The sequence below is a fragment of the Gymnoscopelus braueri genome (assembly GCF_963280865.1).
Source record: "Gymnoscopelus braueri genome assembly, chromosome: 19".
Taxonomy (NCBI): Eukaryota; Metazoa; Chordata; class Actinopteri; order Myctophiformes; family Myctophidae; genus Gymnoscopelus; species Gymnoscopelus braueri.
The window spans coordinates 1,806,331-1,819,960 of NC_137621.1; the positions used below are offsets into that span (position 1 = coordinate 1,806,331).

Below are 13,630 nucleotides of genomic sequence, written 5' to 3' on the forward strand. Positions count from 1 at the left end.
CGTTTGTCATAGAACTTTATGAGAAGGGAGTTCAGGGTAACTAGCATGTAGTCATTCATGTTGATTATAAAGTCCTTCTTACAGGTTATGAAATATTGTCATTTCATTCCATATTAAATCAATAATGCTAGTCTTGAGATAGCGATACACAATATAATAAAAAAATATAAACAACATTATTTAGGTAAAAAACTAATAATATTGAGGATATGTGGCCCTAAGCAACCACATAGTGGCCCTCATTTATCAATGGAGTGGAATCCTTTTTTTGTTGTATATTAATGTATTTAACCCATACCGAGCAGTGCGCGTTCGAGTTATACTAATAAGTATGGCCGTTGTACTGAAGAAGCATAACTCTCGGTTAGACACCGTTGTGTGGAGAAGTATAACTCTCGGTTAGACAGTACAAGAGTTACACTTCTCCAGTATAGTGCACAAAGGTGTCTAACCGAGAGTTATACTTCTTCAGTACAACGGTGTCTAACCGAGAGTTATGCTTCTCCAGTACAACGGTGTCTAACCGAGAGTTATACTTCTCCACACAACCGTGTCTAACCGAGAGTTATACTTCTCCAGTACAACGGTGTCTAACCGAGAGTTATGCTTCTCCAGTACAACGGTGTCTAACCGAGAGTTATACTTCTCCACACAACGGTGTCTAACCGAGAGTTATACATCTTCAGTACAACGGTGTCTAACCGAGAGTTATGCTTCTCCAGTACAACGGTGTCTAACCGAGAGTTATAGGATAAGGATAATTCCTTTTAACAGGACGTTCATGAAAGTCCTTGCGGGCTTGTTTCCAATGAGGGCCTGTGAGCAATTAGGGGTTTAGAGTCTTGCTCAGGGACAAATTTCATTTCATCGACACATATGCTGGCGTGGCCTGGAATCGTACCTGGGGCAACCAGGGCCTCTGGCTCCCTAGGCGGGCTCACTAACCACTCAGCTATGGCCGCCCCAACTCAGAGATCCAACAATCACACAGAGCTGTTGTTGAAGATAGAGGAGATGGTGGCAGGAAATGGAGGTCATTATATGAAACAGAAAGTCTGACAACGCCAATACTGCCACTGAGGAAGTCCAGAAGTAAAGACTTTCCACCAGACAGTAAGTACTGTTGGTCTTTCATTGAAAACAAATCATGTAAACATGATAACAATACTACCATGAACATGTTGAACAGATATGGTAGGTTAAAATCTACATCAAATGTATGATACACTCATGTTGGTACTTCTGAATCTGAATGTATCTATAATGCACAAATCTCAGTACAAACATCATTCAGCAACAATTATTCTAGATGCTGCAGTTTATCAACTTTTTAAAACACATTACACACATTGAATATTTGTTCACTTGAGGGCGGCAGTGGCTCAGAAGGTAGAACGGAGGTAATTCGATCCGGGCTCCCCCTTAGTGTCAAAGTCAAGTCAAGTCAAGTTTATTTGTATAGCACATTTAAAAACAACATCAGCTGACCCAAAGTGCTTTCCAAACAAAGAACGGATAGACCTTAGTCTATTTACAAAGCAGAGTAAAAGGCATAAAGAGACAAAGTGCAGTAGAGACAATAACAAAACAGAACAAAACAAATAAAAACACGGCAGGGACAAAGAAACAGCAGACAGAGAACCTCAATCTACATTAAAAGCAAGAGTAAAAAAGTGGGTCTTCAGTTTTAATTTAAAAATCTCAATAGTGGGACTTATCTTAATGTGAAACGGGAGATTATTCCAGAGTATAGAGCATCGCAGTTCCCGCCCCCTTTTAAAACGACGCAGGTGCCGGAAGTGTTTTTACCACCCATTTAATCCATAGACGTTTCAGAAAGTATTTATTTAAAGACTTTTAAGCCTGGTACAAAGCCATCCCTGACGCCTGATACTCATGACAATAAACAATATTTTTTGCGTGAAACGAATAATTATAAAGCAGAAAAAAAGGGCAGGGTACAACACTGTGTACATATTTTGTGTCAAAAATGCGGAAACTACACTCCCATAAATCCTTGCGAATTACATTTACTTCCTGGAATGAGGGAACTACGTATCCCATAAACCATTGCAAAGTGCATTGTTTTTCTATTTATCGTTTACGCTCTAGTTTGCCTCCCGTGTGTACTGTGTTTTATGTTGTTTTAAAGTGTTTTTTTTTGTCGTGGAACGTAGTTCAGAATGGTGCAGTGCTTTGTTCCCGACTGCAATCACCGGTCAGTCGTTCATAGTTGCCGTTTCCACAGATTCCCAAAGAACAACAAGACGGCGAGTAAACAAGAGGAAACTTATACGGTAGGTTCATACGATGTCACTTTGTGATCTAGTTACTTACATTTACGTTATGTATTATGTATTATTATGTATTAACATTATGTTAATATTGTGTGAACTATCACAGCTGCATAGGATCAGCAGCTAGATAGGTTACTAGTAACTTTATTGTGAGTGTAACGTCCCATGTAAACGGGCAACTGTTACAGTCACTTATTTCAGTGTTAACTGCTCTTAAAGTAACACAACTCGTAAAATAATAATTTCTTCCAACCAGTGGTCACTGGGTCTGGGTCAACATGAGTCTCGCGAGTGATTCTATTCAAAGAACAGAAAAGTATGATTGTGAATACAAATTAAAAGTGGAGACCATAATATGTATACAGATCAACATGCACGTGTGTGTGTGTGTGTGTGTGTGTGTGTGTGTGTGTGTGTGTGTGTGTCCTGGATGAACATGATATAGTCTTTTCCGGGCCATTCATTTCCATTAAATTTTTGACCAAGAACACTAGGGTGTAACAAAGTTGAATAAACAACTTAAAATTCAGTGAAAATGGTGATCAGCATTTGTATATGTTCACATGCCTAGTGAGGAGGAAATCATGAGGTCTTGAGGCAATCAGATGAAAAACACACTATTTATGATTCAGGAAAGTTGAAAATCAGTCAGATTTGACCTGAACACTGCATGAAGGTTTTAATTTAGCCAATTACATATTCATTCAATTTATTCCTATAACTTCACCCACATAAGGATACTGTAGGAGCCAAATTAGGGTTTATATTTGTATTGTGCACTAGATTGGATTATTGGAGATTGATAGTGTGGGTGGCCTCCAGCGGTTATAAATAATGGCACTCACCTGCTCACCTTTATGTCTGGTTTGACCATAGAGGTAGGGTGAGCTGGGAGAGCTACACTATCTTTGCTGACCGCATTTTGTAATGCTCACTGTTTAACTTATTTCTTGGCACATATTTATTGCATATTTATTGAACTTGTAAATTGTAATAATTGGTGACACTGAAAGTAAAACATTTAAAACTTGAGCTATTGTTTGGACGCGAGTCTTTTTATATGCATGTCATACAGTTTTTATCTCCCATGCTTAGCCTGCCGGCTGATCAATTTATTATTGGGAGTTGCTATCAGCCGCAATAGATACTACTAACATATTTAAATATCTACAGCTCATTCAGTATACATTTCAAATAACATGTATTGTGCTATCTTTATATCTTAATGCTTGTTTTATGTAAAGTAATTTTAATTGCCTTGTTATGTGTTATACAAAATACATTTCCCCTGCTTTGCCTTACAGCTCTAACAGCTCTCAAAATTCTAAGTCTTATTTTTATCAGTATTTATTAACTTGGTAGCTAGATTGGTTATTTGATATATTATATTACTGTATATATGATCACTTTTTATTTTTATTATCATGCCTACACCCTGTAAGATAACTAAGATTGTATTTATTTTATTTCAGGCGTGCAGACAAGGCTCCCAATCTGTATGCAAGGGTGTGCAGCTGCCACTTTACACAGGGAATTAAGAATGGTCCAACGTGGTTCCCTGGGCGTGTGAAAAGACTGCCTGTGTGGTTCCCTGCGCGTGTGAAAAGACTGCCTGTGTGGTTCCCTGGGCGTGTGAAAAGACTGCCTGTGTGGTTCCCTGCGCGTGTGAAAAGACTGCCTGGGCGTGTGAAAAGACTGCCTGGGCGTGTGAAAAGACTGCCTGGGCGTGTGAAAAGACTGCCTGTGGAAGGGAGCCTGGCCGTGGACGTGGAGCAGCACCCGTATATTGTATGTTGCACATCTTATTTGTACATTATTTTTTTGACTGATGTCTTTCCATAGTGTTGTAAATGTATCTACAGTACGTTTTTCCCCCTTGCCCTGTAATCTATTTTTAACTGCTGTGCTGTCTTTGGTGACTGAATTTCCTTTCAGTAAAGATCTTATCTTCTCTCTTAGGGCAGTCCACCCGTGGAACAGAGTATGGTGGAGCAGCATCCGCCCTTGGAGGGCAGTCCACCCGTGGAAAAGAGCCAGGACGTGGAGCAGCACCCGTATATTGTATGTTGCACATCTTATTTGTACATTTTCTTTTTGACTGTGATGTCTTTCCATAACGTTGTAAATGTATCTACAGTATTAGTAGGGGAGTTTCGAGGCTCCATGAGCACCCCAAAAACACATCTCTTAAACCTGTTTTTTTTAGGACCCTAAAGGTGTCTAGTTATGATTTCTGCTTGTTGCCCATGTCAACTAATGTCCCATGGGGTTTATTTTTAACCCTTTCTGACACCTACCCCCAACCCAAACCATAACATGGAGATAACAGAGAATACCATAACTCTTGAAGTAAACAACATACAGCAACAAATGAACACATTTTTCTACATCATTTTGACCCAAGGAATTCATTAAAGTGTTTTTTATTAAGATTCAAACACACATTGACTCTATTTCAGGGCAGAAACAGCCAAAAACTAGCAGAAAATGTTGAAATCATAATGATCACGTCTATATTTCTCTTTGTATTAAACGTTTACCGTGTATTATTTTTTACCATATGTTTTTTAGGACCTTTATGGTGTCTAGTTAAGATTCATTCTTGTTGCCCAGGTCAAATAATGTCCCATGGGGTTTATTTTAACCCTTTCTGACACCTATTCCCAATCAAACCATAAAATGGAGATAACAGAAAATACCATAACTCTTGAAGTAAACAACCTACAGAGACAAATTAATACATTTTCTATATCATTTGGACCCAAGGAATTCATTGAAGTGGTTAATATTAAGATTCAAGCACATTTTGACTATTTCAGGACAGAAACAGCAAAAAAATAGCAGAATTTTTTTAAATCACATTTATATTTCTCTTTGTACTACATTTTTAAGGTGTATTCTTTTCTACCATATGTCTTTTAGGACCCTAAAGGTGTCTAGTTAAGTTTTAATCTTGTTGCCCTGGTCAAATAAGGTCCCATGGGGTTTATTTTAACCCTTTGTTGCACCTATTCCCAACCCGAACCATACAATGGAGACAATAGAAAATACCCTAACTCTTGAAGTAAACATACAGAGACAAATTAACACATTTCTATATATAATTTTGACCCAAGGAATTCATTAAAGTGGTTATTATTAAGATTCAAGCAGGTCTCGACTCTATTTCAGGACAGAAACTGTAAAAAAATAACAGAAAATGTTCAAATCACATCTATATTAATCCTTGTATTAAATACTTAAGGTGTATTCTACTTTACCCCATGTTTTTAGGACCCTTATGGTGTCTAGTTAAGATTTCTTCTTGTTGCCCAGGTCAACTAATGTCCCATGGGGTTCATTTGGTGACCATTTTAAATCGATGTCCACAGGAGTGGCGTTTTCATATCTGAACCAGACAACGTACAAAGACAAATAAACCCACTTTTTCATAGAATGTTTACACCAGGAATCTAATGGAAAGGTCACTGATATGGTACCATTCTTTATTGGTGAAAAACACACAAATATCAAATTCTGGCTTATATTTAGGCATAATATAACTTTTTTTGAGTGGTGCCGCCTTGCCCTTGAAGGAACTAGTACAGCCCTGATCACTGAATACATGGTACCCAAGCAGGGTGCTTCAGTATGGCTGCCCAAGAGAGGTTGCTAGCTCCGTGACATTTACCAGCTGACGGTGCCTGCCTGTGCCAGTGTCAAGGTAGATGAGCAGGTTGATGTCGTCATCAACATCAACAATCATTCTTGGCAAATCTGCTAACAGAAGAACTCACCAAAGTTATATAGGTATTGATCAATCAACTCACTTCTCAATCTAATGCCACAAGTTTATGAGCTGTTCCTTCCACGATGAGAGCAGCTGTTTCACATTTTGCCAGCCGGGATGCTGCCTCCTTACTCCCCCAGACCTTGAGCATCAACTGGCAGAGCTGTCGCTTATTTTCCGCATTGCCCAGAAAGAACTGGGGTTTCCTGGTGGCTGGACCTTGCACTATGAATTTCTCCGAAAGTCCACGCCTCAGCCTCTACTGCGCCCTTGATGGAATCAAGAGTGGTCTTGATTCCATCAAGGCGCAGTAGAGGCTGAGGCGTGGACCAGCTCGCTTGCCCCCATGCCAGGACACACTCATCCCCCACATCCAGTGGGTGAACTATAGAGTGACCTGTTACAAGCGAGCAGCTGAGCCAATCTTTTGGAGGCCTAAATCCTATGATGATGGTCAGGGGTGGCAGAAGACAGAAGGAGGGATTTTGGAGCCTGTCTGGTCTTGTGGGCCAATTCTGCCCCTATCTCTCATTGACCTGTTGACTGCTGGTGTCATCAGTGATGATGATGATAAGAGGGAAGAGGATGAGGTGGAGTTTGATGATGAGATGGATGATACTGATCAGTGAAATTGTGTTTTAATATAAGTCAGAATTTGATATTTGTGTGTTTTTCACCAATAAAGAATGGTTGTACCATGTCAGTGACCTTTCCATTAGATTCCTGGTGTAAACATTCTATGAAAAAGTGGGTTTATTTGTCTTTGTACGTTGTCTGGTTCAGATATGAAAACGCCACTCCTGTGGACATCGATTTAAAATGGTCACCAAATGAACCCCATGGGACATTAGTTGACCTGGGCAACAAGAAGAAATCTTAACTAGACACCATAAGGGTCCTAAAAACATGGGGTAAAGTAGAATACACCTTAAGTATTTAATACAAGGATTAATATAGATGTGATTTGAACATTTTCTGTTAGTTTTTTGCAGTTTCTGTCCTGAAATAGAGTCAAGACCTGCTTGAATCTTAATAATAACCACTTTAATGAATTCCTTGGGTCAAAATTATATGTAGAAATTTGTTAATTTGTCTCTGTACAAGAGTTAGGGTATTTTCTATTGTCTCCATTGTATGGGTTGGGAATAGGTGCAACAAAGGGTTAAAATAAACCCCATGGGACCTTATTTGACCAGGGCAACAAGATTAAAACTTAACTAGACACCTTTTAGGGTCCTAAAAGACATATGGTAGAAAAGAATACACCTTAAAAATGTAGTACGGGCACGCTCCCACCAAGAGTTGGCTGGCCGCTGTTTGCAGAATCTGCCAATGCATTGTCAATGCAAATGCGTTGATTCACGCAAGAGCAGATTTTTCCGCTAGTCGCGCAGACCTTGCGTTTATCTGCTCTCCGCGACTAAGCATAAAACTGCTGGAGGCAGGCGCTGATTTTCTCCCTCTGTCCAATCGGGTGAGTCGAAGGCGGACCGTCTCAAGACTCAGGAAGCAACATGGTGCTCAAGGCAGCAGGCACAGGCGGTGCGGGCTACGGGGAGGCTCCTGAAAGTGAGTGACAGGCGCGACACTCCCGTTTTTTAGAATCCGCTGGCTGCAAAAAACTGTGGCCGCGCACAACCTGCGTTTAACAGCGGCCAGCCAACTCTTGGTGGGAGCGCGCCCTACAAAGAGAAATATAAATGTGATTTAAAAAATATTCTGCATTTTTTTTGCTGTTTCTGTCCTGAAATGGAGTCAAAATGTGCTTGAATCTTAATATTAACCACTTCAATGAATTCCTTGGGTCCAAATGATATAGAAAATGTATTAATTTGTCTCTGTAGGTTGTTTACTTCAAGAGTTATGGTATTTTCTGTTATCTCCATTTTATGGTTTGATTGGGAATAGGTGTCAGAAAGGGTTAAAATAAACCCCATGGGACATTATTTGACCTGGGCAACAAGAATGAATCTTAACTAGACACCATAAAGGTCCTAAAAAACATATGGTAAAAAAGAATACACTGTAAACGTTTAGTACAAAGAGAAATATAGACGTGATCATTATGATTTCAACATTCTCTGCTAGTTTTTGGCTGTTTCTGCCCTGAAATAGAGTCAATATGTGTTTGAATCTTAATAAAAACTACTTTAATGAATTCCTTGGGTCAAAATGATATAGAAAATGTGTTCATTTGTTGCTGTATGTTGTTTACTTCAAGAGTTATGGTATTCTATGTTATCTCCATGTTATGGTTTGGTTTGGGGGTAGGTGTCAGAAAGGGTTAAAAATAAACCCCATGGGACATTAGTTGACATGGGCAACAAGCAGAAATCATAACTAGACACCTTTTAGGGTCCTAAAAAAACAGGTTTAAGAGATGTGTTTTTGGGGTGCTCACGGAGCCTCGAAACTCCCCTACTATATGTTTTTCCCCTGTTACCTGTTTTTAACTGCTGTGCTGTCTTTGACTGAATTTCCCCAGCGGGTTCAATAAAGATGTTATATTATCTTCTCTCTTAGGGCTGTCCACCTGTGGAAGAGAGTCTGGCCATGGAGCAGCATCCGTCCTTGGAGGGCAGTCCACCCATGGAAAAGAGCCTGGACGTGGAGCAGCACCCGTATATTGTATGTTGCACATCTTATTTGTACATTCTCTTTTTGACTGATGTCTTTCCATAAAGTTGTACATTTATCTACAGTACGTTTTTCCCCTGTTACCTGTTTTTAACTTCTGTGCTGTCTTTAACTGAATAAAGATCTTATATTATCTTCTCTCTTAGGGCAGTCCACCCGTGGAAAAGAGTCTGGCCATGGAGGGCAGTCAACCTGTGGAAGAGAGACTGCCTGTAGAAGAAGGTTTGCATGGTGACTATGATCCAAAACGTGAACGTTTCACGTACTCTGCATCAACCCTTAAGGAAAAAGTCCTTAGAATGGAAACTGGCCTCCCAGACAGAAGCATGTTCAACTTGTTCGTTGGCTACACAAAGAGATTTAAAGAGTCCATTGTTTATCATTTGGCTGGAAGGTCACATGCCTGTCATTTGAAGACCAGATATTAATGACTCTCATGAAGCTCGGTCAAAACTACACCAACTTGCATCTTGCTCAGCTCTTCCAGTGTAGCTCCACTTCTGTGAGAAATGTGGTACTTACATTCATCTATGTTCTACACAAGTTGTGGTTCACTGACATCATGACCAATGTGCCAAGTCGTGAGAAGAATCTTACAAGTTTACCCGCGTCATTCAAGATGTATCCCAACTGCAGAATGGTCATCGATTGCACAGATGTTGAAATAGCCTCTCCAGGCTCCATGGCCCTCAAGAAGCACACCTACTCCTCATACAGAGGGATGCATTCATTTAAAATCCTGCTAGGTGTGGCACCGAATGCTGTGATAACATACTGCAGCAAATTGTATCCTGGGTCAGTCTCTGACAAGGCCATCGTGGCCAACAGTGGGATCCTGAATGTCTTCAAGTCAGGCGATCTTATACTAGCAGATAAAGGGTTTCTAATCCGAGATATTGTGCCAGAAGGAGTCAGTGTGAATATCCCACCATTTTTGAATCATGGCAAGATGACAAAGAGTGAGATTAAACTTACTAAAGACATCGCAAGGTGCAGGATCCATGTTGAAAGGGCAAATGCTCGTTTGAAAGAATTTAGAATCTTGCATAACATTCCTCACACCTTGCGAAGCCACGCTGATGCGGTAGTGCAACTCTGTTGTGCTTTGGTGAATCTCCAAAATCCCTTGATCAAAGAAGTTGCCGTTAATTTGGGCGAGTAAATGTGAGTTTGCAGAGCCCTCCACAGTGCAACAGAGTTTATTTGATTTGATTATATTCTATGTTTGGTGGCCCTTGTTTAACCCTTTAAAGGTTAACAACCGGGAAAGCATCTGTCATTTTAGATTTTTGTGCTGGCTATTCAAAAATAGCACATGTACAGTACAAGCTCACATTCGTGCCGTGCTGCAAGCTTGTACATCTGCTATTTTTTATATTTGGGAAAACGGGGTGACATGCTTCGCAGACGGCACACTGCCAAATTGAAAGTGATACTTGAAAGTGTTTGACAAATGTTGAATAATTTGAAATTACGAAAAAAGTTCTTAATGGGTTAACATGCAGGTGTTTGTTACTTGTTTTTTATTTGATCTTCAACATGTGATTGCATAATTAATTCTATTTAAACTTTTTTTTCTGTTGACTATAATCATCTCTACTGAATGGGACTAAGGGGCACAGAGTGAGTGAGCACAGCTTCCCCCCCCCCCCCAATGGGAGCACACTTGTTTTTATTTTTTTAGTTGTTTAAAACCCATTTAGACCTGAGGTAGATTCTACAAATGCATCTAAATAAATAGTTCTCACACTTTAAAATTTGCCAACAAATTCAAGGCAGTGGAGGAACTTTTTTCAGAGAAGAAGTAGTACACGCCTCTGACTCCTGTAGCAACCCTGGATGACCTCAAGTGGCTGCTCAGTCAATTCAATGGCCGGTTCGCAGGGATTTCCTGGGCGCTCACGCCAGAGCCTGAAACCGTGCAGGAACCTCTGCTGGACCTCACCACCAAGTGCATCATAGCCACCCACAAACACCTGGGCAGTGATGACATCCTTGCAGCAATGCATCTGTCAATGGAGCAGGTAATGGCCATCCAGACAGCGACAGTAGGGCAGAAAGACAACGACCTCTGGCATGCTCTCAGAAAGGGTCGGCTGACATCAAGCAAGTTTGGCAGTGTGCTCTCTGCGAAGCGTGTGACCCCGTTTTCCAAAATGTTCAGAAATAGCAGATGTACAAGCTCTCAGCACGGCACGAAGTGACACACTGTGAGCTTGTAGATCTGCCATTTTCCGTGTGTGTGAACGAGAAATTATTTATTTTTCTAATATGATGCGCTATTTTAAAGATGAAGTGTGTTCGCAGAGGTGAAAATCACTACTTGTCAGGCCATATCCTGGCATGTACAGTTTCTCAAGGCCAGCTTATGGGGTCTGTCAGAGCTAGTATGAAGAACAAGACTTACAGAGTTGTGAATTTCCAAGATTAGATTTTTAACCAATGCAAAAATCTAAAATGACACTGATGCTTTCCTGTTATTTAATGGGTTAATTAGACTTTATTTTGTAAAACAAACATGCTGCTAACTTTGCTTTTTTGTAAAATTAAGTAAACAAGTTCTAAATTGGACTAAGTAGGACTAATGTATTACATTTTTTTGCATGTCTTGTTTGTTTTACCCAATGCACTACATGTATTGTATCTCATTGCACATTCATGCATTATAAGGAAATGGTATTCCAGTATTTCATGCTGTGGTGTGGATTGTTAAGCTGATTTGGGGAACTTGAGGTTGTGCTGGTGATGGTACAGGGACAGTGTTTTATGGAGTTCAGTGATGGGTAAATGTATCTGTTGTACCTAAATGTGTTTAGTCATCTGATTTGTTTTTCAAGAAATGCATTTGTATTCTGGACAACTCACTTGTCATTGCCTTAATAAATTGTAATTCATTGTTGCTGGTCCAGTACTGAATCTTCACTGTGACAGTTTGTGGGCACCACCAAACTCACAACCTACTGTATGTTAGTCCTGTAGGTTGTTGAACCTCAGAGGATTGTTTTTTTTTTCATACCAGAAATAAAAAAAGAAGTTAAATGGTTGACTTTTCCCCCCCCAAAATCAATGTTGTGAGAATTGTAAAAAATATGCAACCACATTTTGACAAAAGTGGAATGTTCAGTGTTTGAAGAGATCTCTCATTTCAGATGAGGAAGGAAGTCTGGATCGAGTTTCAGCTGTACTTTAATTGTGAAAATGGAATCCACTGGGTCCACTTCAAACACTCTTAGCACAACAAACACTTAAGCAACAACATACTGTAACAGGGTCACATGTAAAGTGCAACAGAACGTAACATGGTTACTGTGAAAACAGAATCCACTGGGTTCACTTCAAACACTGACCTAAATGGATGCCTCAGATTGAACTGTATTGCTGCAGAACTTCATAGTTAGCATTGAACTCTAACCATCTCACTGTTGACTCTAAATCATATCAGCAAAAACAAAGGAATGATTATTCTGATGGCAGAATACATTTAGAAATCCCACAATCTTTATAAAGGGCATGCAGGATGTGGAGTCATGAAAGTCATACCAAAGAAAATAAAAAAAGTGAACTTAAGTCAGAAAATTAAAGTGCTGAAATCAAAATGATTTTTTTAGCAACATACGGTAACAGGGTCACATGTAAAGTGCAACAGAACGCAACAGGGTCACATAAAGTGCAACAGAACAGACAGAAGTCTGCCTTGTAGATTCAAAATCAACCTGTCAACAACATAAATTAACTATATACAAGCAATACAGCTGACAGATCTATTGCAGCTGTGGAAGCATGTGGTCCTTGTAGAAGGTCTCCAAGAGTCCCAATTTAGCCTGCCAGGAATCATCACGAGCGATGGGTATTATGACACAGTGCTTCAGGGTCCAGGTGGTGAAGAAGCAGGTGGTCTTCTTAGCAATGTGAAGCTGACCCTGCACTTGGTGCCAGTATTGGTGAGTCTCCTTCAGCCGGTAGGTGCCATCTTCCACCTGATTGATTGAATACTTTATTAACACTTTGCAAAAAAAAAAAGCACAGGTACAGTTTCATACAAAAGGATAAACCCAACAAAGCACTATGGCTTGTTTCCATTGGAGTCCTGTGTATTCAATTCATCGAAACATTTAAAGGCAAACAATATACAAAATATACAAAAACCTCATAAAAGAGTAGTAAAGAAAGAAAAATATGTACAGTAAACATTTGGGGGTGGGGGGCATTTCTGGAGATACTATTGGACTTTAAAACTTCTACCTTACCTGTTTAAGGTAGAAGGACTTATCCTTCGTTGCTTCCTCAAGACTGGAATCCCTCCAGCGGTATGGGCACTTCACCTCGATGATGTCTGTCTCTCCTACCAGACCATCAGGGGAGGCACCCAGGATGCCAGAGTCGGTCAGCCACAAACCGGACCCTCTCACCTAATGAAATTGAAAGGACACAATGGAAATAAGCACTCAAGCTTTTTTGGCTTCTATGCTTTTGTCAGTAATCTACACATGTGTTCATGTATATGCAATTTTGTCAATAAAAACTGAAATCATCAATCACCTTCATGCCTGTGGCTTTTTCGAATACCTTGATTCCCTCTTGCTCATTGGCTATCCCCCACTGAATAGACAGAACTCGATCCAGGTTCTTGCTTTCACACAGCTTTGAAATGAGGGACGGGGTCACACGCTTCGCAGAGAGCACACTGCCAAAATTGCTAGATGTCAGCCGACCCTTTCTGAGAGCATGCCAGAGGTCGTTGTCTTTCTGCCCTACTGTCGCTGTCTGGATGGCCATTACCTGCTCCATTGACAGATGCATTGCTGCAAGGATGTCATCACTGCCCAGGTGTTTGTGGGTGGCTATGATGCACTTGGTGGTGAGGTCCAGCAGAGGTTCCTGCACGGTTTCAGGCTCTGCCGTGAGCGCCCAGGAAATCCCGTAGAAC

The 13,630-nt window shown here is 40.4% G+C and overlaps 1 protein-coding gene across 1 annotated transcript; it reads left to right on the forward strand.

Annotated features, from left to right (window-relative positions):
* Nucleotides 1-954: 954 nt before the first annotated feature.
* On the forward strand, nt 955-10,873 carry LOC308074144 (uncharacterized protein; the record flags this gene model as incomplete). The annotated part of the gene is made up of 9 exons (XM_080413476.1): nt 955-1,053; nt 2,113-2,297; nt 3,770-4,085; nt 4,257-4,358; nt 8,590-8,694; nt 8,850-8,965; nt 9,340-9,530; nt 10,534-10,727; nt 10,868-10,873. 9 exons carry the CDS (start codon nt 955-957, stop codon nt 10,871-10,873), a joined length of 1,314 nt encoding a protein of 437 aa, XP_080269602.1.
* Between the last annotated feature and the right edge of the window lie 2,757 nt (nt 10,874-13,630).